This window comes from Oncorhynchus kisutch, linkage group LG15, assembly GCF_002021735.2.
Source record: "Oncorhynchus kisutch isolate 150728-3 linkage group LG15, Okis_V2, whole genome shotgun sequence".
In the NCBI taxonomy this organism is placed as follows: Eukaryota; Metazoa; Chordata; class Actinopteri; order Salmoniformes; family Salmonidae; genus Oncorhynchus; species Oncorhynchus kisutch.
In genome coordinates, this window is record NC_034188.2 from 225,401 (window position 1) to 249,339 (window position 23,939).

At 42.8% G+C, this 23,939-nt stretch overlaps 2 protein-coding genes across 3 annotated transcripts in view; both read left to right on the plus strand.

Annotated features, from left to right (window-relative positions):
• The window catches only part of LOC109880481 (cyclic nucleotide-gated cation channel), a 41,775-nt gene extending 32,004 nt beyond the window's left edge, over positions 1-9,771 (plus strand). Inside the window, exons 7-11 of the mRNA XM_031789444.1 lie at positions 1,304-1,513; positions 7,588-7,866; positions 8,152-8,366; positions 8,462-8,693; positions 9,268-9,771. Of these exons, the coding sequence (XP_031645304.1) occupies positions 1,304-1,513; positions 7,588-7,866; positions 8,152-8,366; positions 8,462-8,693; positions 9,268-9,489 (1,158 nt within the window). The 3' untranslated portion in view covers positions 9,490-9,771. The remainder of the gene's footprint in view (positions 1-1,303; positions 1,514-7,587; positions 7,867-8,151; positions 8,367-8,461; positions 8,694-9,267) is intronic.
• A 4,354-nt stretch (positions 9,772-14,125) lies between these two features.
• si:ch211-274f20.2 (calnexin) lies at positions 14,126-23,709 on the plus strand. 2 transcript variants are annotated; one of them, XM_031789446.1, is made up of 12 exons: positions 14,126-14,213; positions 14,468-14,529; positions 16,242-16,315; positions 17,713-17,771; positions 19,405-19,546; positions 20,092-20,173; positions 20,409-20,601; positions 21,616-21,881; positions 22,129-22,248; positions 22,455-22,512; positions 22,588-22,661; positions 22,754-22,956. In XM_031789446.1, the coding sequence occupies exons 2-12, from the start codon at positions 14,470-14,472 to the stop codon at positions 22,760-22,762; spliced, it is 1,137 nt and encodes a 378-aa protein (XP_031645306.1). In that variant the 5' UTR covers positions 14,126-14,213; positions 14,468-14,469; the 3' UTR covers positions 22,763-22,956. The 2 variants fall into 2 exon arrangements, with proteins under 2 accessions (XP_031645306.1, XP_031645305.1); XM_031789445.1 differs by having other exon boundaries at positions 14,157-14,213; positions 22,401-22,512; positions 22,754-23,709.
• The last annotated feature ends 230 nt before the right edge of the window (positions 23,710-23,939 follow it).

The following is a 23,939-nucleotide window of genomic DNA, read 5'->3' on the forward strand; positions in this document are numbered from 1 at the left end:
TGATCGACCCAGTACATCACTGGGAAGGTGGTGTGATCGACCCAGTATATCACTGAGAAGGTGATGTGATCGACCCAGTACATCACTGAGAAGGTGGTGTGATCGACCCAGTACATCACTGGGAAGGTGATGTGAACGGCCCAGTACATCACTGGGAATGTGGTGTGATCGACCCAGTACATCACTGGGAAGGTGGTGTGATCGACCCAGTACATCACTGAGAAGGTGGTGTGAACGACCCAGTACATCACTGGGAAGGTGATGTGAACGGCCCAGTACATCACTGGGAATGTGGTGTGATCGACCCAGTACATCACTGGGAAGGTGGTGTGATCGACCCAGTATTTCACTGAGATGGTGGTGTGATCGACCCAGTACATCACTGAGAAGGTGGTGTGATCGACCCAGTACATCACTGGGAAGGTGGTGTGATCGACCCAGTACATCACTGGGAAGGTGGTGTGATCGACCCAGTACATCACTGGGAAGGTGGTGTGATCGACCCAGTACATCACTGGGAAGGTGGTGTGATCGACCCAGTACATCACTGGGAAGGTGGTGTGATCGACCCAGTACATCACTGGGAAGGTGGTGTGATCGACCCAGTACATCACTGGGCCCGAGTTCCCTTCCATCCAGTACCTCTATACCAGGAGGAGAGTCCAGCCACCCAACAGGACCCTGAACAGCTTCTACCCCCAAGCCATAGACCACTAAATAGCTCATCAAATGGCTACCTCGGACTACCTGCATTGACCCTTTTTCCAGCTCTTTTTCCAACTCTTTTACACTGACTCTACCCACACACTCAGACATACATACACACATACATATACTGACACCCCAACACACACAAACTTGAGTAATTTAGCAGACCCTCTTATTCAGAGTGACTTACTATGGCGATTAGGGTTAAGTGCCTTGCTCATGGGCACATCGGCAGATTTTTTACAAACCAGCAACCTTTCGGTTACTGGCCCAACACTCCTGACCGCTAGGCTACCTATCATTGGATTTAGGGTAAAAGTTGGATGAAAAAAATACTGAAATGCCCTTACGTTGATGACTTTTTGCAAATCCAATGATTAATCTAATACCCTGAGTCTGTCTGCCACTGATTCAACGTTATCGCATAGATTTGAGGGGTTGAAATGTCTAGGAAACAATCTTGATTCAACAATTTTTTGCCCAGTGGGTTGTTGGAAAAGGACCCATAAGTTAGCTTTTCCTGTTAGTCTGTTAGTCTGATCACCTGTTGACTAATTCATGTTGATTTGATTTAACCCTGCTGTCTCTCCTCCAGGTGATCATCCACTGGAATGCCTGTATGTACTACTCCTTCTCCAAGGCCCTGGGACTGGGGTCTGACTCCTGGGTGTATCCCAACCAGACAACTCTGTCGCGGGGTTACATCTACTGCCTCTACTGGTCCACCCTCACCCTCACCACCATAGGAGAGACACCGCCACCCGTACGAGATGAGGAGTTCCTCTTTGTGGTCTTTGACTTCCTGGTGAGTGTATAATGTAACCGTATACCATATACCCTATTCCATAGATAGTGTACCATTTTATTTCTGACAAGGAACCAATTGACCGAGATAGTGGATTACTTTATGTCTGACATGGAACCCTGTTCCCTAGATAGCGGACTACTTTGTCTGACATGGAACCCTGTTCCCTAGATAGTGCACTACTTTGTCTGACATTGAACCCTATCCCCTAGATAGTGCACTACTTTGTCTGACATGGAACCCTGTTCCCTAGATAGTGGACTACTTTGTCTGATGTGTAACCATGTTCCCTAGATAGCGGACTACTTTGTCTGACATGGAACCCTGTTCCCTAGATAGTGCAGTACCAAGGCTATTGAGTCAATAAGAATGCAGTGATTGACAGAGTCGAAAGCCTTGGTCAGGTCGATGAAGACGGTTGCACAGTATTGTCTTTTATCGATGGCGGTTATGATATTGTTTAGGACCTTGAGCGTGGCTGAGGTGCACCCATGACCAGCTCTGAAACCAGATTGCATAGCGGAGAAAGTATGGTGGGATTCGAAATGGTCAGTAATCTGTTTGTTGACTTGGCTTTCGAAGACCTTAGAAAGGCAGGGTAGGATAGATATAGGTCTGTAGCAGTTTGGGTCTAGAGTGTCTTGAACTTTGAAGAGGGGGATGACCGCAGCTGCTTTCCAATCTTTGGGGATCTCAGACGATACGAAAGAGAGGTTGAACAGGCTAGTAATAGGGGTTGCAGCAATTTCGGTGGATCATTTTTAGAAAGCATTCCCTCCCCCACATGCCCCCCTAGGCACAACTATGACAACATAACCAACAAAAACGGGTCACAACTCCTGCAGCTCTGTCGCACGCTGGGTATGTACATAGTCAACGGTAGGCTTCGAGGGGACTCCTATGGTAGGTACACCTATAGCTCATCTCTTGGCAGTAGTACTGTAGACTACTTTATCACTGACCTCAACCCAGAGTCTCTCAGAGCGTTCACAGTCAGCCCACTGACACCCCTATCAGACCACAGCAAAATCACAGTCTACTTAAACAGAGCAATACTCAATCATGAGGCATCAAAGCCAAAGGAACTGAGTAACATTAAGAAATGCTATAGATGGAAGGAATGCAGTTTGGAAACCTACCAAAAAACAATTAGGCAACAACAAATTCAATCCCTCTTAGACAATTTCCTGGGTAAAACGTTCCACTGTAATAGTGAAGGTGTAAACTTGGCAGTAGAAAATCTTAACAGTATATTTGACCTCTCAGCTTCCCTATCAAATCTAAAAATCTCAAATAGAAAACCGAAGAAAATTAACAATAATGACAAATGGTTTGATAAAGAATGCAAAAATCTAAGAAAGAAATTGAGAAACCTGTCCAACCAAAAACATAGAGACCCGGAAAACCTGAGTCTACGCCTTCACTATGGTGAATCACTAAAACAATACAGAAATACACTACGGAAAAAGAAGGAACAGCACGTCAGAAATCAGCTCAATGCAATTGAAGAATCCATAGACTCTAACCACTTCTGGGAAAATTGGAAAACACTAAACAAACAACAACACGAAGAATTATCTATCCAAAATGGAGATGTATGGGTAAACCACTTCTCCAATCTTTTTGGCTCTATAACAAAGAATAAAGAGCAAAAACATATACATGATCAAACACAGATCTTAGAATCAACTATTAAAGACTACCAGAACCCACTGGATTCTCCAATTACATTGAAAGAGTTACAGGACAAAATAAAAACCCTCCAACCCAAAAAGGCCTGTGGTGTTGATGGTATCCTCAATGAAATGATCAAATATACAGACAACAATACTTAGCTCTGGCATCTTCCCCAATATTTGGAACCAAGGACTGATCACCCCAATCCACAAAAGTGGAGACAAATTTGACCCCAATAACTACCGTGGAATATGTGTCAACAGTAACCTTGGGAAAATCCTCTGCATTATTATTAACAGCAGACTCGTACATTTCCTCAATGAAAACAATGTACTGAGCAAATGTCAAATTGGCTTTTTACCAAATTACCGTACAACAGACCATGTATTCACCCTGCACACCCTAATTGACAACCAAACAAACCAAAACAAAGGCAAAGTCTTCTCATGCTTTGTTGATTTCAAAAAAGCCTTCGACTCAATCTGGCATGAGGGTCTGCTATACAAACTGATGGAAAGTGGTGCTAAAGTGTGCGGTTAAAATTGGCAAAAAACACACACATTTCTTCACACAGGGTCGTGGGGTTAGACAGGGATGCAGCTTAAGCCCCACCCTCTTCAACATATATATCAACAAATTGGCGAGGGCACTAGAAAAGTCTGCAGCACCCGGCCTCCCCCTGCTAGAATCCGAAGTCAAATGTCTGCTGTTTGCTGATGATCTGGTGCTTCTGTCACCAACCAAGGAGGGCCTACAGCAGCACCTAGATCTTATGCACAGATTCTGTCAGACCTGGGCCCTGACAGTAAATCTCAGTAAGACCAAAATAATGGTGTTCCAAAAAAGGTCCAGTCACCAGGACCACAAATACAGATTCCATCTAGACACTGTTGCCCTAGAGCACACAAAAAACTATACATACCTTGGCCTAAAAATCAGCACCACAGGTAACTTCCACAAAGCTGTGAACGATTTGAGAGACAAGGCAAGAAGGGCATTCTATGCCATCAAATGAAACATAAATTTCAACATACCAATTAGGATTTGACTAAAAATACTTGAATCAGTCATAGAGCCCATTGCCCTTTATGGTTGTGAGGTCTGGGGTCCGCTCACCAACCAAGACTTCACAAAATGGGACAAACACCAAATTGATACTCTGCACGCAGAATTCTGCAAAAATATCCTCCGTGTACAACGTAGAACACCAAATAATGCATGCAGAGCAGAATTAGGCCGATACCCACTAATTATCAAAATCCAGAAAAGAGCTGCTAAATTCTACAACCACCTAAAAGGAAGCGATTCACAAACCTTCCATAACAAAGCCATCACCTACAGAGAGATGAACCTGGAGAAGAGTCCCCTAAGCAAGCTGGTCCTGGGGCTCTGTTCACAAACACAAACACACACTACAGAGCCCTAGGACAGCAGCACAATTAGACCCAACCAAATCATGAGAAAACAAAAAGATAACTACTTAACACATTGGAAAGAATTAACAAAAAAACTGAGCAAACTAGAATGCTATTTGGCCCTACACAGAGAGTACACAGCGGCAGAATACCTGACCACTGTGACTGACCCAAAATTAAGGAAAGCCTTGACTATGTACAGACTCAGTGAGCATAGCCTTGCTATTGAGAAAGGCCGCCGTAGGCAGACATGGCTCTCAAGAGAAGACAGGCTATGTGCTCACTGCCCACAAAATGAGGTGGAAACTGAGTTGCACTTCCTAACCTCCTGCCCAATGTATGACCATATTAGAGAGACATATTTCCCTCAGATTACACAGATCCACAAAGAATTCGAAAACAAATCCAATTTTGAAAAAGTCCCATATCTACTGGGTGAAATTCCACAGTGTGCCATCACAGCAGCAAGATTTGTGACCTGTTGCCACGAGAAAAGGGCAACCAGTGAAGAACAAACACCATTGTAAATACAACCCATATTTATGCTTATTATTTATGCTTGTGTCCTTTAGCCATTTGTACATTGTTAGAACACTGTATATATATATAATATGACATTTGTAATGTCTTTACTGTTTTGAAACTTCTGTATGTGTAATGTTTACTGTTAATTTTTGTTGTTTTTCACTTTATATATTCACTTTGTATGTTGTCTACCTCACTTGCTTTGGCAATGTTAACACATGTTTCCCATGCCAATAAAGCCCTTGAATTGAATTGAATTGAATTGATGGTCCAGATTGTCTAGCCCGACTGATTTGTAGGGTTCCAGATTTTGCAGCTCTTACAGAACATCAGCTGTCTGGATTTGGGTGAAAGAGAAGTCGGGGGAGGCTTGGGCAAGTTGCTGTGGGGGGTGATGAAATGTTGGCCTGGGTAGGAGTAGCCAGGTGGAAAGCATGGCCAGCCGTAGAAAAATGCTTATTGAAATGATCGATTGTCGTATATTTATCAGTGGTGACAACGTTTCCTATCCTCAGTGCAGTGGGCAGCTGGGAGGAGGTGCTCTTATTCTCCATGGACTTTACAGTGTCCCAGAACTTTTTTGAGTTAGTGTTGCAGGAAGCAAATTTCTGCTTGAAAAAGCTAGCCTTGGCTTTTCTAACTGCCTGTGTATAATGGTTTCTAGCTTCCCTGAACAGCTGCATATCACGGGGGTTGTTCGATGCTAATGCAGAACGCCATAGGATGTTTTTGTGTTGGTTAAGGGCAGTCAGGTCTGGGGAGAACCAAGGGCTATATCTGTTCCTGGTTCAAAATTTCTTGAATGGGGCATGTTTATTTAAGATGGTTAGGAAGGCATTTAAAAAAAATATCCAGGCATCCTCTACTGACGGGATGAGATCAATATCCTTCCAGGATACCCCGGCCAGGTCGATTAGAAAGGCCTGCTCGCAGAAGTGTTTCAGGGAGCGTTTTACCGTGATGAGTGGAGGTCGTTTGACCGCTGACCCATTACGGATGCAGGCAATGAGGCAGTGATCGCTGAGATCTTGGTTGAAGACAGCAGAGGTGTATTTAGAGGGGAAGTTGGTTAGGATGATATCTATGAGGGTGCCCGTGTTTAAGGCTTTGGGGAGGTACCTGGTAGGTTCATTGATAATTTGTGTGAGATTGAGGGCATCAAGTTTAGATTGTAGGATGGCTGGGGTGTTAAGCATGTTCCAGTTTAGGTCGCCTAGTAGCACGAACTCTGAAGATAGATGGGGGGCAATCAGTTCACATATGGTGTCCAGAGCACAGCTGGGGGCAGAGGGTGGTCTATAGCAGGCGGCAATGGTGAGAGACTTGTTTTTAGAGAGGTGGATTTTTAAATGTAAAAGTTCAAATTGTTTGGGTACAGACCTGGATAGTAGGACAGAACTCTGCAGGCTATCTTTGCAGTAGATTGCAACACCGCCCCCTTTGGCAGTTCTATCTTGTCTGAAAATGTTGTAGTTTGGAATTAAAATTTCTGAATTTTTGGTGGTCTTCCTAAGCCAGGATTCAGACACATCTAGAACATCCGGGTTGGCAGAGTGTGCTAAAGCAGTGAATAGAACAAACTTAGGGAGGAGGCTTCTAATGTTAACATGCATGAAACCAAGGCTATTACGGTTACAGAAGTCGCCAAAAGAGAGCGCCTGGGGAATAGGAGTGGCGCTAGGCACTGCAGGGCCTGGATTCACCTCTACATCGCCAGAGGAACATAGGAGGAGTAGAATAAGGGTACAATACCAGATCTAGTGTTATGTCTTGTAAAATCCCAAGAGTAAACACTACAGCGAGGAGCAGGTTTTTCTATACAGGCATTTGTCTATGGAATAGCTTCCTCTTGGAGATCAAGCAAAGATAAAGTAGAAATAGCTTTAAAAAGCAGGCAAAGGTTTTCATTTGGACTAGGTTGTCTAAGTTAGAGAAGCCACTCCACTGCCCCTTGTGCCCCTACTGCTGGTCAGGTGTATTCATATGAATGATAGGTATGATGGGCAATTATAGATTGTTTTTTAAGGTCGAAATGTGAAATTAGATTTTTAAGGTTAGGGACAATTACAGCGAATAGTGACACTTTTAAACATGTCAATATAAATTAATGTATTTATGTTTATTTGTAATTTAGTATGTTTATTTAGTAATTTAGATAGCGCTCCCTATTCCCTAGATAGTGCTCTCTATTCCCTAGATAGTGCTCTCTATTCCCTAGATAGTACACCTTATTCCCCAGATCAGATATACTCTTAGGAAAAAGTGTTCCAAAATGGTCCTTTTTGTTTCCAGGGAGAATCCTTTTTTTGGTTCCAGGTAGAACCATCTGTGGAAACTTTCACATATTGGGTGTCTTAATCCTAGAATATTAACATATTGGGTGTCTTAATCCTAGAATATTAACATATTGGGTGTCTTAATCCTAGAATATTAACATATTGGATATGTTTATTTTAGGTGGGTGTGTTGATCTTTGCCAGCATCGTGGGGAACGTGGGAGCCATGATCTCCAATATGAACGCTACGCGGGCAGAGTTCCAGAGCCGCATCGACCAGGTCAAACACTACATGCAGTTCAGACACGTCAGCCGTGACCTGGAGCACCGTGTCATTCGCTGGTTCGACTACCTCTGGACCAATCAGAAGGCGGTAGACGAACAGGAAGTTCTGAAGAGCCTGCCCAATAAACTGAGGGCTGAGATTGCTATCAATGTGCACCTGGAAACTTTAAAGAAGGTAGAACACACACATGCACAGACACACACGCACACACACCCACATACACTTGTTGTCCCATCTCCTCGCCTCCCTCTCTTTCTCTCTCCCCTTCTCTCGAGGTGTGCAACTTCCATGACTGTGAGGAAGTAGAGTTGGTATTGAAGCTGTTTCTGCTTCTCTCTCTCTTTCTCTCTCTCTCTCTCTCTCTCTGCCTCTCTCACGGCCTCTCCCTCGGACTGCCTGCCTGCCTCTCTCTCTCTCCTCCTCTCTCTCTCTGTTCCCCCCTCTCCCCCACTCCTCTAGGTGCGTATCTTCCAGGACTGTGAAGCAGGCCTGCTAGTAGAGTTGGTATTGAAGCTGCGTCCCCAGGTCTTCTCTCCAGGAGATTATATCTGTCGTAAAGGAGATATTGGGAAGGAGATGTACATTATTAAAGATGGCCGCCTGGCGGTGGTGGGAGATGATGGAGCTACTCAGCTGGCCATGCTCACCTCAGGAAGCTGCTTCGGGGAGATCAGGTAAGTGGGGGTGGGAGTGTGTGCACGACTGTGGGTGTTTCTGTCTAATTGTTGTTACATAAATACTATAATGTTTGTGTGTTTTCCTCTGTCAGCATCCTGAACATCCGGGGCAGTAAGATGGGAAACAGGAGAACAGCTAACATCCGTAGCCTTGGTTACTCTGACCTGTTCTGTCTGTCTAAGAGAGATCTGACCGAGGCACTCAGCGACTTCCCTCATGCTAGAACCCAGTTGGAGCAGAGGGGGCGGGATATCCTCAGGAAGGAGGGGCTACTGGATGAAGTGGGAGGAGATAGCCTGGGAGTGGAGGAAATGGAGGAGAAGGTGTGTTTTGTTTGTTTGTAAGGAAGCACAACATGCAGATGATTGAGGTGGACACATTAAAGACCTATGTGTTTCCTGAATGGTCTCATAGGACTCTAGCCCAAGGAGTGCCCCCATAGGACTCTAACCTCAAGGAGTGTCCCCATAGGACTCTAACCTCAAGGAATGCCCCCATAGAACTCTAACCTCAAGGAGTGCCCCCATAGGACTCTAACCTCAAGGAATGCCCCCATAGAACTCTAACCTCAAGGAGAGCCCCCATAGAACTCTAGCCTCAAAAAATGCCCCCATAGGACTCTAGCCTCAAGGAATGCCCCCATAGGACTCTAACCTCAAGGAATGCCCCCATAGAACTCTAACCTCAAGGAATGCCCCCATAGAACTCTAGCCTCAAGGAATGCCCCCATATGACTCTAGCCTCATGGAGGGCCCCCATAGAACTCACCGCTAAGAGTATATGGAATACAAATTTTCCTCATGGGCCTCACATGGAAGAGTGTGTGAACCGAGTATTTGAACTGGGTACAGAATTATAATACTAATCATCATCATCTTAACTGCTGTCCTCTTATAGGTGGGGAAGTTGGAGGCGTGTGTGGATCGTCTCCAGACGCGGTTGGCACGTTTACAAATGGAGTATGCCACCGCGCAACAACGTCTGAAGCAGCGAATCACGGCTCTGGAACACAGCGTCGGCACCACGGTTACCGTCGGAAGCGGTTTCCTGTCCGACGCCGATGGCAATGAGAGTGGTGGTGACGACGGAGCACGCAGTGAGATCAACATCAGACTGTGACAACAACGCTGTATCGCCATAGAGACAGCTGGAAGATCATTAATCTTATTTACTCTGTTTTATTTAGTTAGATTTCATATTTTGTGGCAGATTTGATATCTGTTGTTGTTGTTGTCAGCAGGGTGTCGCTGTGTTTAATGATGGTGTAACGCTGAGTCTACCTGTAAGCTACTGTATGTTCAACAATGTAAAAACAAAACTGGCTCTTGAAAAACATGTTGAAAAAATGATTTCACCTTAAATTCCTGTTAATGACAACCCAAATAATAACTTCCAATAGTTTTTTTTTTACTTGATGGTTATTTTTTGAAATAACAGAGCTCTCTACCAGGCGGTTGAGAAGTCAACAGGAAATAACAGAGCTCTCTACCAGGCGGTTGAGAAGTCAACAGGAAATAACAGAGCTCTCTACCAGGCGGTTGAGAAGTCAACAGGAAATGACAGCTCTCTACCAGGCAGTTGAGAAGTCAACAGGAAATAACAGAGCTCTCTCTACCAGGCAGTTGAGAAGTCAACAGGAAATAACAGAGCTCTCTACCAGGCGGTTGAGAAGTCAACAGGAAATGACAGAGCTCTCTACCAGGCAGTTGAGAAGTCAACAGGAAATAACAGAGCTCTCTCTACCAGGCAGTTGAGAAGTCAACAGGAAATGACAGCGCTCTCTACCAGGCGGTTGAGAAGTCAACAGGAAATAACAGAGCTCTCTACCAGGCGGTTGAGAAGTCAACAGGAAATAACAGAGCTCTCTACCAGGCGGTTGAGAAGTCAACAGGAAATGACAGAGCTCTCTACCAGGCAGTTGAGAAGTCAACAGGAAATAACAGAGCTCTCTCTACCAGGCAGTTGAGAAGTCAACAGGAAATGACAGCGCTCTCTACCAGGCGGTTGAGAAGTCAACAGGAAATAACAGAGCTCTCTACCAGGCGGTTGAGAAGTCAACAGGAAATAACAGAGCTCTCTACCAGGCGGTTGAGAAGTCAACAGGAAATAACAGATCTGTGATACAGCCTGGATTTGAACCAGGGATTGTAGTGATGCCTTTTGCACTGAGATGCAGTGCCTTAGACCACTGCTCCACATACATATCAGTACATACACACAACAAGTAGGTCACATGGAGGAGAGTCGTTGTGCCATGAGGGAAAGGGAAAGGGGGATATCTTGTCAGTTGTACAACTGAATGCATTCGACTGAAATTATTTGTTGTTTTATTCGTTTTTGAAACCAGGTATGCTGTTCACTATATAAGAAGGGAGTCCCATGCACTCATGGCTCTGTATAATACTGTATGTATCCTTGAATTTGTTCTGGACCTGGGGTCTGTGAAAAGACCCCTGGTGGCATGTTTGCTGGGATAAGTGTGTGTGTCAGTGCTGTGTGGAAGTTGACTATGCAAACAATTTTGAATTTCCTTCACATATAAAAACAAGATGTGACACAGTCAGTCTTCCTCGACTCTTAGCTGAGAGAGACTGGCATGCACGGTGTTGATACAGTATAGCCATCTGATTACGATGAAGAGCAAGACGTGCAGCTCTATTCTGGATCAGCTGCAGCTTAACTAGGTATTTTATTGCAGCACTTGACCATATGACTGGACAATAATCAAGATAAGATAAAACTAGAGCCTGCAGAACTTGCTTTGTGGTGTCAAAAAAGCAAAGCATTTTTTCTCCCCATCTTTACAACCATTGAATCAATATATTTTGACCATGACGGTTTACAATTTAAGGTAATATCAAGTAATTTAGTCTCCTCAATTTGTTCAACAGCCACACCATGCATTACCAGATTCACCTGAGGTCTAGAACTTAAGGAATTATTTGTACCAAATACAATACTCTTAGTTTTACAGATGTTCAGGACCAGTTTATTACTGGCCACCCATTCCAAAACAGACTGCAACTCTTTGTTAAGGGTTTAAGTGACTTCATCTGCGGTTGCTGATGGGTATATGGTTGAATCATCAGTATACATAGACACACATGCTTTGTTTAATGCCAGTGTCAGGTCATTGGTAAAAAATAGAAAATAGTAGAGGGCCTAGAGAGCTGCCCTGCGGTACACCCCACTTTACATGTTTGACATTAGAGAAGCTTCCATTAAAGAAAACCCTCTGTTCTATTAGATAGCTCTCAATCCACAATATGGCAGAGGTTGAAAACCCATAACACACTCTTTCTCATTATTGACCATAGGTTATGGTATATTGTCGACAATTCAATAATACTTTTCACCAAAATAAGTATATAAAAAAATAAAAGTACCTTATTCTTAGTCTACCTTTTATTGACATATCAACCACTTGTTTGAGCACAGATTATTTTTTATCTATCTTTTTTCTTTTTAGTCTTTTAAATTGGTACTTTTTATTTTAATATTCATACTCTTCAAGGTCTCTACTAACAGGAATGGTTTTGCTAGCACAGACTGGAATATGTTCTTGGATTCTGCAAATGGCATTGAGCAGTACATCACATCAAGCACTGGCTTCATCAATAAGTGTGTCGACGACTTTGCACACACAGTGACTGTACGTATATACCCCAACCAGAAGCCATGGATTACAGGCAACATTCGCACTGAGCTAAAGGGTAGAGCTGCTGCTTTCCGACAAACCATCAAACAGACAAAGCGTCAATATAAAACTAAGATCGTCAGGGCTCGCAAACTATAACAGACTACAAAGGGAAGCACAAACGAGAGCTGCCCAGTGACACGAGCCTACCAGATGAGCTAAATAACTTCTATGTTCGCTTCGAGGCAAGTAACACTGAAACATGCATGAGAGCATCAGCTGTTCCGGACGACTGTGTGATCCTGCTTACCGCAGCCAATGTGAGTAAGACCTTTAAACGGGTCAACATTCACACAGCCGCAGGGGCAGATGGACTACTAGGACGTGTACTCCGAGCATGAGCTGACCAACTGGCAAGTGTCTTCACTGACATTTTCAACCTCTCCCTGAATGAGTTTGTAATACCAACATCCTTCAAGTAGACCACCATAGTATTCTTGGGCACAGGGACTAAGGTAACCTGCCTAAATGACTACCGACCCATAGCCATGGAATGCTTTGAAAGGCTGGTCATGGCTCACATCAACACCATTATCCCAGAAACCCTAGACTCGCCCCAACAGATCCACAGATGATGCATTCTCTATTGCACTCCACACTGCCCTTTCACACCTGAGAATGCTATTAATTGACTACAGCTCAGCGTTTAACACCATAGTGTCCTCAAAGCTCATCACCAAGCTAAGCTTCTTATGGCTAGGGGTTCCGCTCAACAACATTCCGCTGAAAAGGCAGCGTGCGAAATTCTTTTTTATTTTTTTTACATATGCAACTTTCACACATTAACAAGTCCAATACACTAAATGAAAGATAAACTTCTTGTTAATCTCCCCATCGACTAATCTGGTACGGGTATACCAATAAATTGGAGTGATCCAATATAGTGAAACATAATGAAGGTTATGTATGTAACCACATTTATGAGCTATATGAATCACTCCAATCCTCTACGGTGCTAGAGGCGCCTCAATGATGTGGAGAACGTGTGTCGCTGCCATGGGGTCTATACATAGGGGCGGACCTAACCGTGACAGGTGTACACGGGAGTAAATCGGTAAATCCTCACCTCGGATGTATCCCTCCGCCGCGGAGTGACACAAATATAATGGAACCTTTGTTTTACATCACTAAATAATGATGACCAATACAGATTAAACTGGTTTTACTTTACTAAATAATGATGACCAATACAGATTAAACTGGTTTTACTTTACTAAATAATGATGACCAATACAGATTAAACTGGTTTTATTTTACTAAATAATGATGACCAATACAGATGAAAGTGGTTTTACTTTACTAAATATTGATGACCAATACAGATTAAACTGGTTTTACGTCACTAAATAATGATGACCAATACAGATTAAACTGGTTTTACTTTACTAAATAATGATGACCAATACAGATTAAACTGGTTTTACTTTACTAAATAATGATGACCAGTACAGATTAAACTGGTTTTATTTTACTAAATAATGATGACCAATACAGATGAAAGTGGTTTTACTTTACTAAATAATGATGACCAATATAGATTAAACTGGTTTTACTTTACTAAATAATGATGACCAATACAAATTAAACTGGTTTTATTTTACTAAATAATGATGACCAATACAGATGAAAGTGGTTTTACGTCACTAAATAATGATGACCAATACAGATTAAACTGGTTTTATTTTACTAAATAATGATGACCAATACAAATTAAACTGGTTTTATTTTACTAAATAATGATGACCAATACAGATTAAACTGGTTTTACTTTACTAAATAATGATGACCAATACAGATTAAACTGGTTTTACGTCACTAAATATTGATGACCAATACAGATTAAACTGGTTTTACGTCACTAAATAATGATGACCAATACAGATTAAACTGGTTTTACGTCACTAAATAATGATGACCAATACAGATTAAACTGGTTTTACGTCATTAAATAATGATGACCAATACAGATGAAACTGCAGCACCTGATGTCAATCCCACAGTGCATTGCTGCTCTTAATGCCTTAATGGTGACAAAGCTCATTGGTTGCTAAGAGATGGCTGACTGACTGAGGAGGGGTCAGAGTCCAGCTGTAAGGAAGTCTGTTTCCCACCGAGCCACCAGTCTCTGAGAACCTCGTCTGACCAGGTAAACACTCACAATTATTATAAGTGTATTAACAGGTAAACACCTGTATGTTGTTTTTACACACGTGGTGATTACGTACTGTATCTTTTTGGAGTGGCGGGGTTTGTAGGTTATAGGATCTGTTGTGTTGATACAGTATCTGTTATCTAGTAGCTAGCGACGTAACTCTTGACGAGAGGGAAACATGGTTATGTATTGTGTGTGTGTGTGTGTGTGTGTGTGTGTCTGTGTGTGCGTGCCTGCGTGTGAAACAGACATGATGTTCGGCCGCCTGCTGCTTGCCTGTGTGTGTTTAACCCCGGCGGATCCAGTTCAGGTCAGGCTCTGCTAATATCATTCAAACTAGATATATGGCCTGGATTACTGTCATTCAAACTACATATATGGCCTGGATTACTGTCATTCATACTCGATATATGGCCTGGATTACTGTCATTCAAACTAGATATATGGCCTGGATTACTGTCATTCATACTAGAAATATGACCTGGATTACTGTCATTCATACTAGATATATGGCCTGGATTACTGTCATTCATACTCGATATATGGCCTGGATTACTGTCATTCAAACTAGATATATGGCCTGGATTACTGTCATTCATACTAGAAATATGACCTGGATTACTGTCATTCATACTAGATATATGGCCTGGATTACTGTCATTCATACTAGATATATGACCTGGATTACTGTCATTCAAACTAGAAATATGACCTGGATTACTCTCATTCATACTAGATATATGACCTGGATTACTCTCATTCATACTAGATACAGTATATGGACTGGATTACTATAATGTCTACTACATGTGCCATATTATTAGAGTTATTGAGTGCTGTTCTCCTGTCGTTGTTTTATTAACTGAGGTGACACTGACCTCTTTACTCTTTAACTTCCCTGTTAACCTATAAACTGTTGTTTACCCCTCTCTCTCTCTCTCTCCTCTCTCTCATCTCTCTCTGTCCCTGTCTCTGTCTCTCTCTTTCTGTCTCTCTTATCTCTCTCTCTGTCTCTCTCCCTTCTCTCTTTCTCACTTCTCTCTTTCTCACTTCTCTCTTTCTCACTTCTCTCTCTCTCTCTCTCTCTCTCTCTCTCTCTCTCTCTCTCTCTCTCTGTCTTTCTCTCTCTCTCTCTCTCTCTCTTTCTCTCTCTCTCCCTTCTCTCTCTCTTTCTGTCTCTCTTATCTCTCTTTCTGTCTCTCTCCCTTCTCTCTTTCTCACTTCTCTCTTTCTCACTTCTCTCTTTCTCACTTCTCTCTCTCTCTCTCTCTCTCTCTCTCTCTCTCTCTCTCTCTCTCTGTGTCTTTCTCTCTCTCTCCCTTCTCTGTCTCTGTCTCTCTCTCTCTCTCTCTCTCTCTCTCTCTCTCTCTCTATTCCCCCCTCTCTCTCTCTCTCTCTCTCTCTCACTCTATTCCCCTCTCTCTCTCCCCCCCCCTCTCTCTCTCTCTCTCTCTCTCTCTCTCTCTCTCTCTCTCACTCTATTCCCCTCTCTCTCTCTCTCACTCTATTCCCCTCTCTCTCTCTCTCTCTCTCTCTCTCTCTCTCTCTCTCTCTCTCTCTCTCACTCTATTCCCCTCTCTCTCCCCTCTCTCAATTTCAATTCAATTCAAGGGCTTTATTGGCATGGGAAACATGTGTTAACATTGCCAAAGCAAGTGAGGTAGACAACATACAAAGTGAATATATAAAGTGAAAAACAACAAAAATTAACAGTAAACATTACACATACAGAAGTTTCAAAACAGTAAAGACATTACAAATGTCATATTATATATATATACAGTGTTCTAACAATGTACAAATGGCTAAAGGACACAAGCATAAATAATAAGCATAAATATGGGTTGTATTTACAATGGTGTTTGTTCTTCACTGGTTGCCCTTTTCTCGTGGCAACAGGTCACAAATCTTGCTGCTGTGATGGCACACTGTGGAATTTCACCCAGTAGATATCTCTCTCTCTCTCTCACTCTATTCCCCTCTCTCTCTCCCCTCTCTCTCCCCTCTCTCTCTCTCTTTCAGGATACCTACAGACTTGTTCAGGTTCCAGAAGAAGCACATTTTGCAGAGACGTTTGACTCAGATCCTCTAGATAGGTGACGTGATCTGTTTAAATCTGTATTCTACATTCACCATATAGTAATGTCTTAGTAATATTAATGTCTTGGTAATAGTAGTTAGTAATAGTATTGTCTTAGTAATAGTAGTTAGTAATAGTAATGTCTTAGTAATAGTAGTTAGTAATAGTATTGTCTTAGTAATAGTAGGTTGTAATAGTAATGTCTTGGTAATAGTAGTTAGCAATAGTAATGTCTTAGTAATAGTAATATCTTAGTAATAATAGGTAGAATTAGTAGTTAGTAATAGTATTGTCTTAGTAATAGTAGTTAGTAATAGTAATGTCTTGGTAATAGTAGTTAGTAATAGTATTGTCTTCGTAATAGTAGTTAGTAATAGTAATATCTAGTAATAGTAATATCTTAGTAATAATAGGTAGAATTAGTAGTTAGTAATAGTATTGTCTTAGTAACGGTAGTTAGTAATAGTAATATCTTAGTAATAATAGATATGATTAGTAGTTAGTAATAGTATTGTCTAAGTAGCAGTAGTTAGTAATAGTATTGTCTTAGTAATATTAGTTAGTAATAGTAATGTCTAAGTAATAGTAGTTAGTAATAGTAATATCTAGTAATAGTAATATCTTAGTAATAATATGTAGAATTAGTAGTTAGTAATAGTATTGTCTTGGTAACGGTAGTTAGTAATAGTAATATCTAGTAATAGTAATATCTTAGTAATAATAGGTAGAATTAGTAGTTAGTAATAGTATTGTCTTAGTAACGGTAGTTAGTAATAGTATTGTCTTAGTAATAGTAGGTTTTAATAGTAATGTCTTGGTAATAGTAGTTAGTAATAGTATTGTCTTGGTAATAGTAGTTAGCAATAGTAATGTCTTAGTAATAGTAGTTAGCAATAGTAATGTCTTGGTAATAGTAGTTAGTAATAGTATTGTCTTAGTAATAGTAGTTAGTAATAGTAATATCTAGTAATTGTAATATCTTAGTAATAATAGGTAGAATTAGTAGTTAGTAATAGTAATGTCTTAGTAATAGTAGGTAGTAATAATATCGTCTTAGTAATAGTAGTTAGTAATAGTATTGTCTAAGTAACAGTAGTTAGTAATAGTAATATCTTAGTATTACTAGGTAGAATTAGTAGTTAGTAATAGTATTGTCTTAGTAATAGTAGTTAGTAACAGTAATATCTTGGTAATAATAGTTAGTAACAGTAATATATTGGTAAAAGTAGGTGGTAATAGGAATAGTATTATCTTAGTAACAGTAGTAAGTAATGGTAATGTCTTAGTAATAGTATTGTCAAGGTAATAGTAGTTAGTAATAGTATTGTCAAGGTAATAGTAGTTAGTAATAGTAGTGTCTTAGTAATATAACTAATATCGTATCAGTAAGACAATGTGTCATGTGTTTTACAGGAGATGGGTCCAATCCAAGGCTGTGAAAGAGACAGATGCTGAGGCTCTCAAATACGATGGTATGTAGACTACAATGTGACAGTATGATGGAGGTAGACAGAGTACTGACAGTATGATGGAGGTAGACAGAGTACTGACCGTATGATGGAGATAGACAGAGTAGACAGTATGATGGAGGTAGACAGAGTACTGACAGTATGATGGGAGGTAAACAGAGTACTTACAGTATGATGGGAGGTAGACAGAGTACTGCCAGTATGATGGAGGTAGACAGAGTACTGACAGTATGATGGGAGGTAGACAGAGTACTTACAGTATGATGGGAGGTAGACAGAGTACTGACAGTATGATGGGAGGTAGACAGAGTACTGACAGTATGATGGAGGTAGACAGAGTAGACAGTATGATGGAGGTAGACAGAGTACTGACAGTATGATGGGAGGTAGACAGAGTACTGACAGTATGATGGAGGTAGACAGAGTACTGCAGTATGATGGGAGGTAGACAGAGTACTGACAGTATGATGGAGGTAGACAGAGTAGACAGTATGATGGAGGTAGACAGAGTACTGACATTATGATGGGAGGTAGACAGAGTACTGCAGTATGATGGGAGGTAGACAGAGTACTGACAGTATGATGGAGGTAGACAGAGTACTGCAGTATGATGGGAGGTAGACAGAGTACTGACAGTATGATGGAGGTAGACAGAGTAGACAGTATGATGGAGGTAGACAGAGTACTGACATTATGATGGGAGGTAGACAGAGTACTGACAGTATGATGGAGGTAGACAGAGTACTGACATTATGATGGGAGGTAGACAGAGTACTGACAGTATGATGGAGGTAGACAGAGTACTGACATTATGATGGGAGGTAGACAGAGTAGACAGTATGATGGAGGTAGACAGAGTACTGACATTATGATGGGAGGTAGACAGAGTACTGACATTATGATGGGAGGTAGAGAGAGTACTGACAGTATGATGGGAGGTAGACAGAGTACTGACATTATGATGGGAGGTAGACAGAGTACTGACAGTATGATGGGAGGTAGACAGAGTACTGACAGTATGATGGAGGTAGACAGAGTACTGACATTATGATGGGAGGTAGACAGAGTAGACAGTATGATGGAGGTAGACAGAGTACTGACATTATGATGGGAGGTAGACAGAGTACTGACATTATGATGGGAGGTAGACAGAGTACTGACAGTATGATGGAGGTAGACAGAGTACTGACATTATGATGGGAGGTAGACAGAGTACTGACAGTATGATGGAGGTAGACAGAGTACTGACATTATGATGGGAGGTAGACAGAGTAGACAGTATGATGGAGGTAGACAGAGTACTGACATTATGATGGGAGGTAGACAGAGTACTGACATTATGATGGGAGGTAGAGAGAGTACTGACAGTATGATGGGAGGTAGACAGAGTACTGCAGTATGATGGAGGTAGACAGAGTAGACAGTATGATGGGAGGTAGACAGAGTACTGCAGTATGATAGGAGGTAGAGTACTGACAGTTTGATGGTAGGTAGACTACACCAGGAGCTGTCACCGACGTTAAGTGTACAATTTCAGGGGTTAAAAGTCATCGATGTGTTTTCCTACAGGGCAGGAGGCAGTAGAGTATCCAGAGGTTAGCGTTAGAGCCAGGGGTTAAAGGTGTGTTTCCTCCAGGCCAATGGGTGGTGGAAGAGCCAGCGGCTGCAATGTATCCTGGGAACAGAGCACTGGTGATGAAGTCATCAGGACGACACCATGCCATCGCTGCCTACCTACACACACCCTTCAACTTCATACACACACCTCTCTGCCTGCAGTGAGTACACACACCCTTCACTGTCATACACACACCTCTCTGCCTGCAGTGAATACACACACCCTTCACTGTCATACACACACCTCTCTGCCTGCAGTGAGTACACACACCCTTCACTGTCATACACACACCGCTCTTCCTGCAATGAGTACACACACCCTTCACTGTCATACACACACCGCTCTGCCTGCAGTGAGTACACACACCCTTCACTGTCATACACACACCGCTCTGCCTGCAGTGAGTACACACACCCTCCACTGTCATACACACACCGCTCTGCCTGCAGTGAGTACACATACCATTCACTGTCATACACACACCGCTCTGCCTGCAGTGAGTACACACACCCTTCCCTGTCATACACACACCTCTCTGCCTGCAGTGAGTACACACACCGCTCTGCCTGCAGTGAGTACACACACCCGTCACTGTCATACACACACCGCTCTGCCTGCAGTGAGAACACACACATATGTATGCACGACACGCCCACATCAGTTGAGTCTTTTTCAAACTACTTACTACTGTGTGTGTGTGTACAGGTATGAGGTGAGGTTCGGGAGAGATGTAGAGTGCAGTGGAGCCTACATCAAACTGCTGACTCAGACCCATCTGCTACGACTGGTGAGTTGACCCAACTGCTGCTGCTCAACATCTACTCGTCCTCTATAACGATGCTCCTTGTTCTGTTCTTGTTTCGTATGGAGGAAGTTGTATGATGTTGTGTGTGTGCATGTGTCAAAGTGTGTGTGTGTGTATTTATATATATATATATATATATATATATATATATATATATATATATATATATATATATATATATATATCTCTCTGTATATATCTCTGTGTATGTGCTTAGAGCCAGTTCAGTGAGTCCACTCCGTACTCTGTGATGTTTGGTCCTGATAAGTGCGGCACCAGCCACCGCCTCCATCTCATCGTCAGGGTAATGGACTCTAGCAACGGCCGTAACCAAGAGATACACGCCCCCCAACCCGTCGATGACCTGACGGTGTACTTCACCGACCGACAACCACACCTCTATACACTACGTTAGTATGCAGCCTAACCACTAAACCCTACCTCTACACACTACGTTAGTATGCAGCCTAACCACTAAATACTACACAGTAAACCTCACATCTGTGTGTGAAACACATGGCTTTCCTATAGAAAGTTCCATTCAGGATTGCCGCCACTCTACTCCATTTCCCTGGATCTCCGGAGGAGACAAACATGGTTTTCTCCTGGAGCAGTTTAGTGTCTAGGATTTTTCTCATGAGTCTGTTTCCATTCATGTTGCGACAGTCAATGTTCATACCCAGAGAAATGACTCTCACATGACTGGCTTGTTGACCTGATAGCCAGCGAGGTGAGACAAGTGGTCTCACCAACAACACACATGCATGAACATTTTTGTGTAAAGGGAAGCTGGTGTGATGTTTATGATGTGTTTTCTGTGTGCCAAATACACCAGATATTGTTGTTGTGGGGGGAGGCCAGGGGGAGGTGCTCATTTTGGAAGTGGGCTGCTCATTGGATGGCTACATGGAAAAGGCCTTGGCAGAGAATCTGCTTAAATACCAGCCCCTCATGGCATGCTGGGACAGCCTCGGGTGGAGGTGCAGGCAGGCTGGAACAGCCTCGGTGGAGGTGCAAGCTGGAGGTGATGATATGTGGCAGTCTCTGCCACGCTCACAGGCTTGCAGTGTGTGGCCACCAGATTGTGGGCCTGACAACAACTAGGGCAAAGCAGGCTGGGTACTGGGTACTGCTCTGTTTCAGCTGCCGTGGGCATCCTAGCTGCTTGGAGAAGGAGGTGCTCTCTGGACCCTTGAGGGACATGCAGACAGAGACATTTGATTGGTGGATTCAAATAAAGTATTTAAAATGTGTGTGTGTGTGTGTGTGTGTGTGTGTGTGTGTGTGTGTGTGTGTGTGTGTGTGTGTGTGTGTGTGTGTGTGTGTGTGTGTGTGTGTGTGTGTGTGTGTGTGTGTGTGTGTGTGTGTGTGTGTGTGTGTGTGTGTGTGTGTGTGCGTGCGTGCGTGTGTGCGTGTGTGTGTAGAATTGTATCAAGACAGCAGGTATGAGATTTTCATTGACCAATCGCTGATCAGTCAAGGCCGCCTGCTGACAGACGAAGTCCAGTACACAGAATCCCCTGACAGCCAACCAGAGTCCCCGGTGTCTGGATTAGGGGTGGGGTCAGTCGCGGCGCTGGGTCTGGAACTGTGGTCATTGTCAGGGGAAGTTATGTTTGACAATTTCCTGTTGACTGATGACCTGAAGCTGGCTGAGAGATGGACACAGGACACCTGGGGACAGAAACAAGTACGTCTCTCTCTCTCTCTGTTTCACTCATCTCTCTCTCAATCTGTATGTCTCTCTTTCTCTGTTTCACTCATCTCTCTCTCAATCTGTATGTCTCTCTTTCTCTGTTTCACTCATCTCTCTCTCAATCTGTACGTCTCTCTTTGTGATACTCCACTCGGAAATAACTGTGTGCGTGCGGTTTGTGTGTGTGTGCGTGCGGTTTGTGTGTGTGTGTGCGGTGTCCGTGCGCTGTGTGTTCTCCCAGCCCGGCCTGTTGGAGCGACTCCTGATAGCAACTAACTCTCGTCCCTGGCTCTGGGGTGTCTACATCTTCACGGTGGGATTACCCATCACCCTCTTCATCAGCTACATGTGGCCGGACAAGGTACACACACACGCACGCGCACACGCACACGTGTGCACGCGCACACGCACACGCACACGCACACGCACACACACACACACACACACACACACACACACACACACACACACACACACACACACACACAAATCCAATAGTACTATGTTTGTCAGAGATTCGGGCCCCCTGACCAGGACTACTACTATAAGAAGTCTGATGATCCTCAGCCAGACAGACAACCAGGGAGAGACCAGCCAGACAGACCAACCAGCCTCTCAGACTATGGTGAGACACACACCAACACACTGTATGTGCAGGCAGACACATTACACGTTTAAGATGTGCTGTATGTGTGTGTAGGTGCGGTGAGCAGAGAGGGGGCCAGGAGGAGAGAAACTCAGAAGGTTCAGAGGAAGTCAGACCTGGAGGTTGAGGTGAAGACATGACCTTTAACCTCTCACCTTTATGTGTTAGACGTCTTTCTACAGACATCACTGATGTGATGTGTCTTTGTGTTTGTCTACAGAATGAGTGACAATCCCTAACCAGCCTGAGGACTAACCAACCCTAACCAGCCTGAGGACTAACTAGAGCTGTGGCGGTCACGAAATTTCGTCAGCCAGTGATTGTCAAGCAAATAACTGTCGGTCTCACGGTTATTGCCGCTGACACAGACCTTTGGAACGTCTACATTTTAAAATGTCTAATAAATCCATATAATATAGCCTACACCACAATAAATCCATTATTTATTTTAGACAGGTCTAAAGAAACATGATATGAAGAAAATGTAGTCTATTTCAGAAGAACAGAATAACATACTCTGAGTTGTCCTCATGTTAGGCCCTGATCTGGCTGTGCCAGATTTGCTTAGAATTCCATTGCATTATTTTCTAATATGTTATAGTATGAAGAATACAGTTGAACAAAGCTGAATAAAATAGAAAGGATATGTTCTCCAAACAGTTTGATGGAGTGCAACTATTCTGTGTTGAGCGGTTCACAAAGAAATAGGTCCTCCTAGATGCTACATTTAGAGACATTAATGTAACTTTAGTTGTTCTACAAACGTTGGCCTGTATGTTTTGATTTAATATATTGTAAGGTTGCATGATGAGACTATAATGATGATTTGAAAAAAGTTGCTTGAAAGGCATAATCTCTGCTTTGTATTTTGAGAAGGCTGTACACCAGGGGTTCTTAAGCCTGAGACCCAAATGAGAAATTATGTGTTTTGCTGGGACCCAAGCTTAGGAAAATGTGCAACTATACGTAAATATCGGAACATTTCATTGCCCTTATGCCTAAAAAAATGCAATGAAATACCCATAAATATATTTACATGTCTATTTTTATTTAGTTTATTCTTATGTACCTGTCTAGGTTGGAACTGTTTCTGTTAAAATACAAGACATCATTTAATTCTGACCTGAAATAAATGGATTGATCACATCACACAGATGTAGACCAGAACACACAGTCCTGATGAGAGGTGTGTGGCTGGTTGACGTTTTAAACAAGCAGGTCTATTCTGGGCTCTGCTTTAGACAGTGCAACACGGAGGTCATGCTCAGCATTGAAACTGTTTCTGTACTTGAGAACCCTGACTTGCATAGGTGTGTGGTGCCAAACTGGATCAGAACATCTACTGCTTTCTCAGTCAGGCAGGAGACCACTTCCTGCTGTAGATGAACAACCCAGAACTGTGTGAG

What these genes read in the sequence shown, in the direction of transcription:
- si:ch211-274f20.2 (XM_031789445.1), top strand. Translation starts at nt 14,470, where the DNA reads ATGATGTTCGGCCGCCTGCTGCTTGCCTGTGTGTGTTTAACCCCGGCG. An exon ending in GACTCAGATCCTCTAGATAG is followed by an intron (nt 16,316 to 17,712) that starts GTGACGTGATCT and finishes TGTGTTTTACAG; the next exon opens with GAGATGGGTCCAATCCAAGG. An exon ending in TGAGGCTCTCAAATACGATG is followed by an intron (nt 17,772 to 19,404) that starts GTATGTAGACTA and finishes TGTTTCCTCCAG; the next exon opens with GCCAATGGGTGGTGGAAGAG.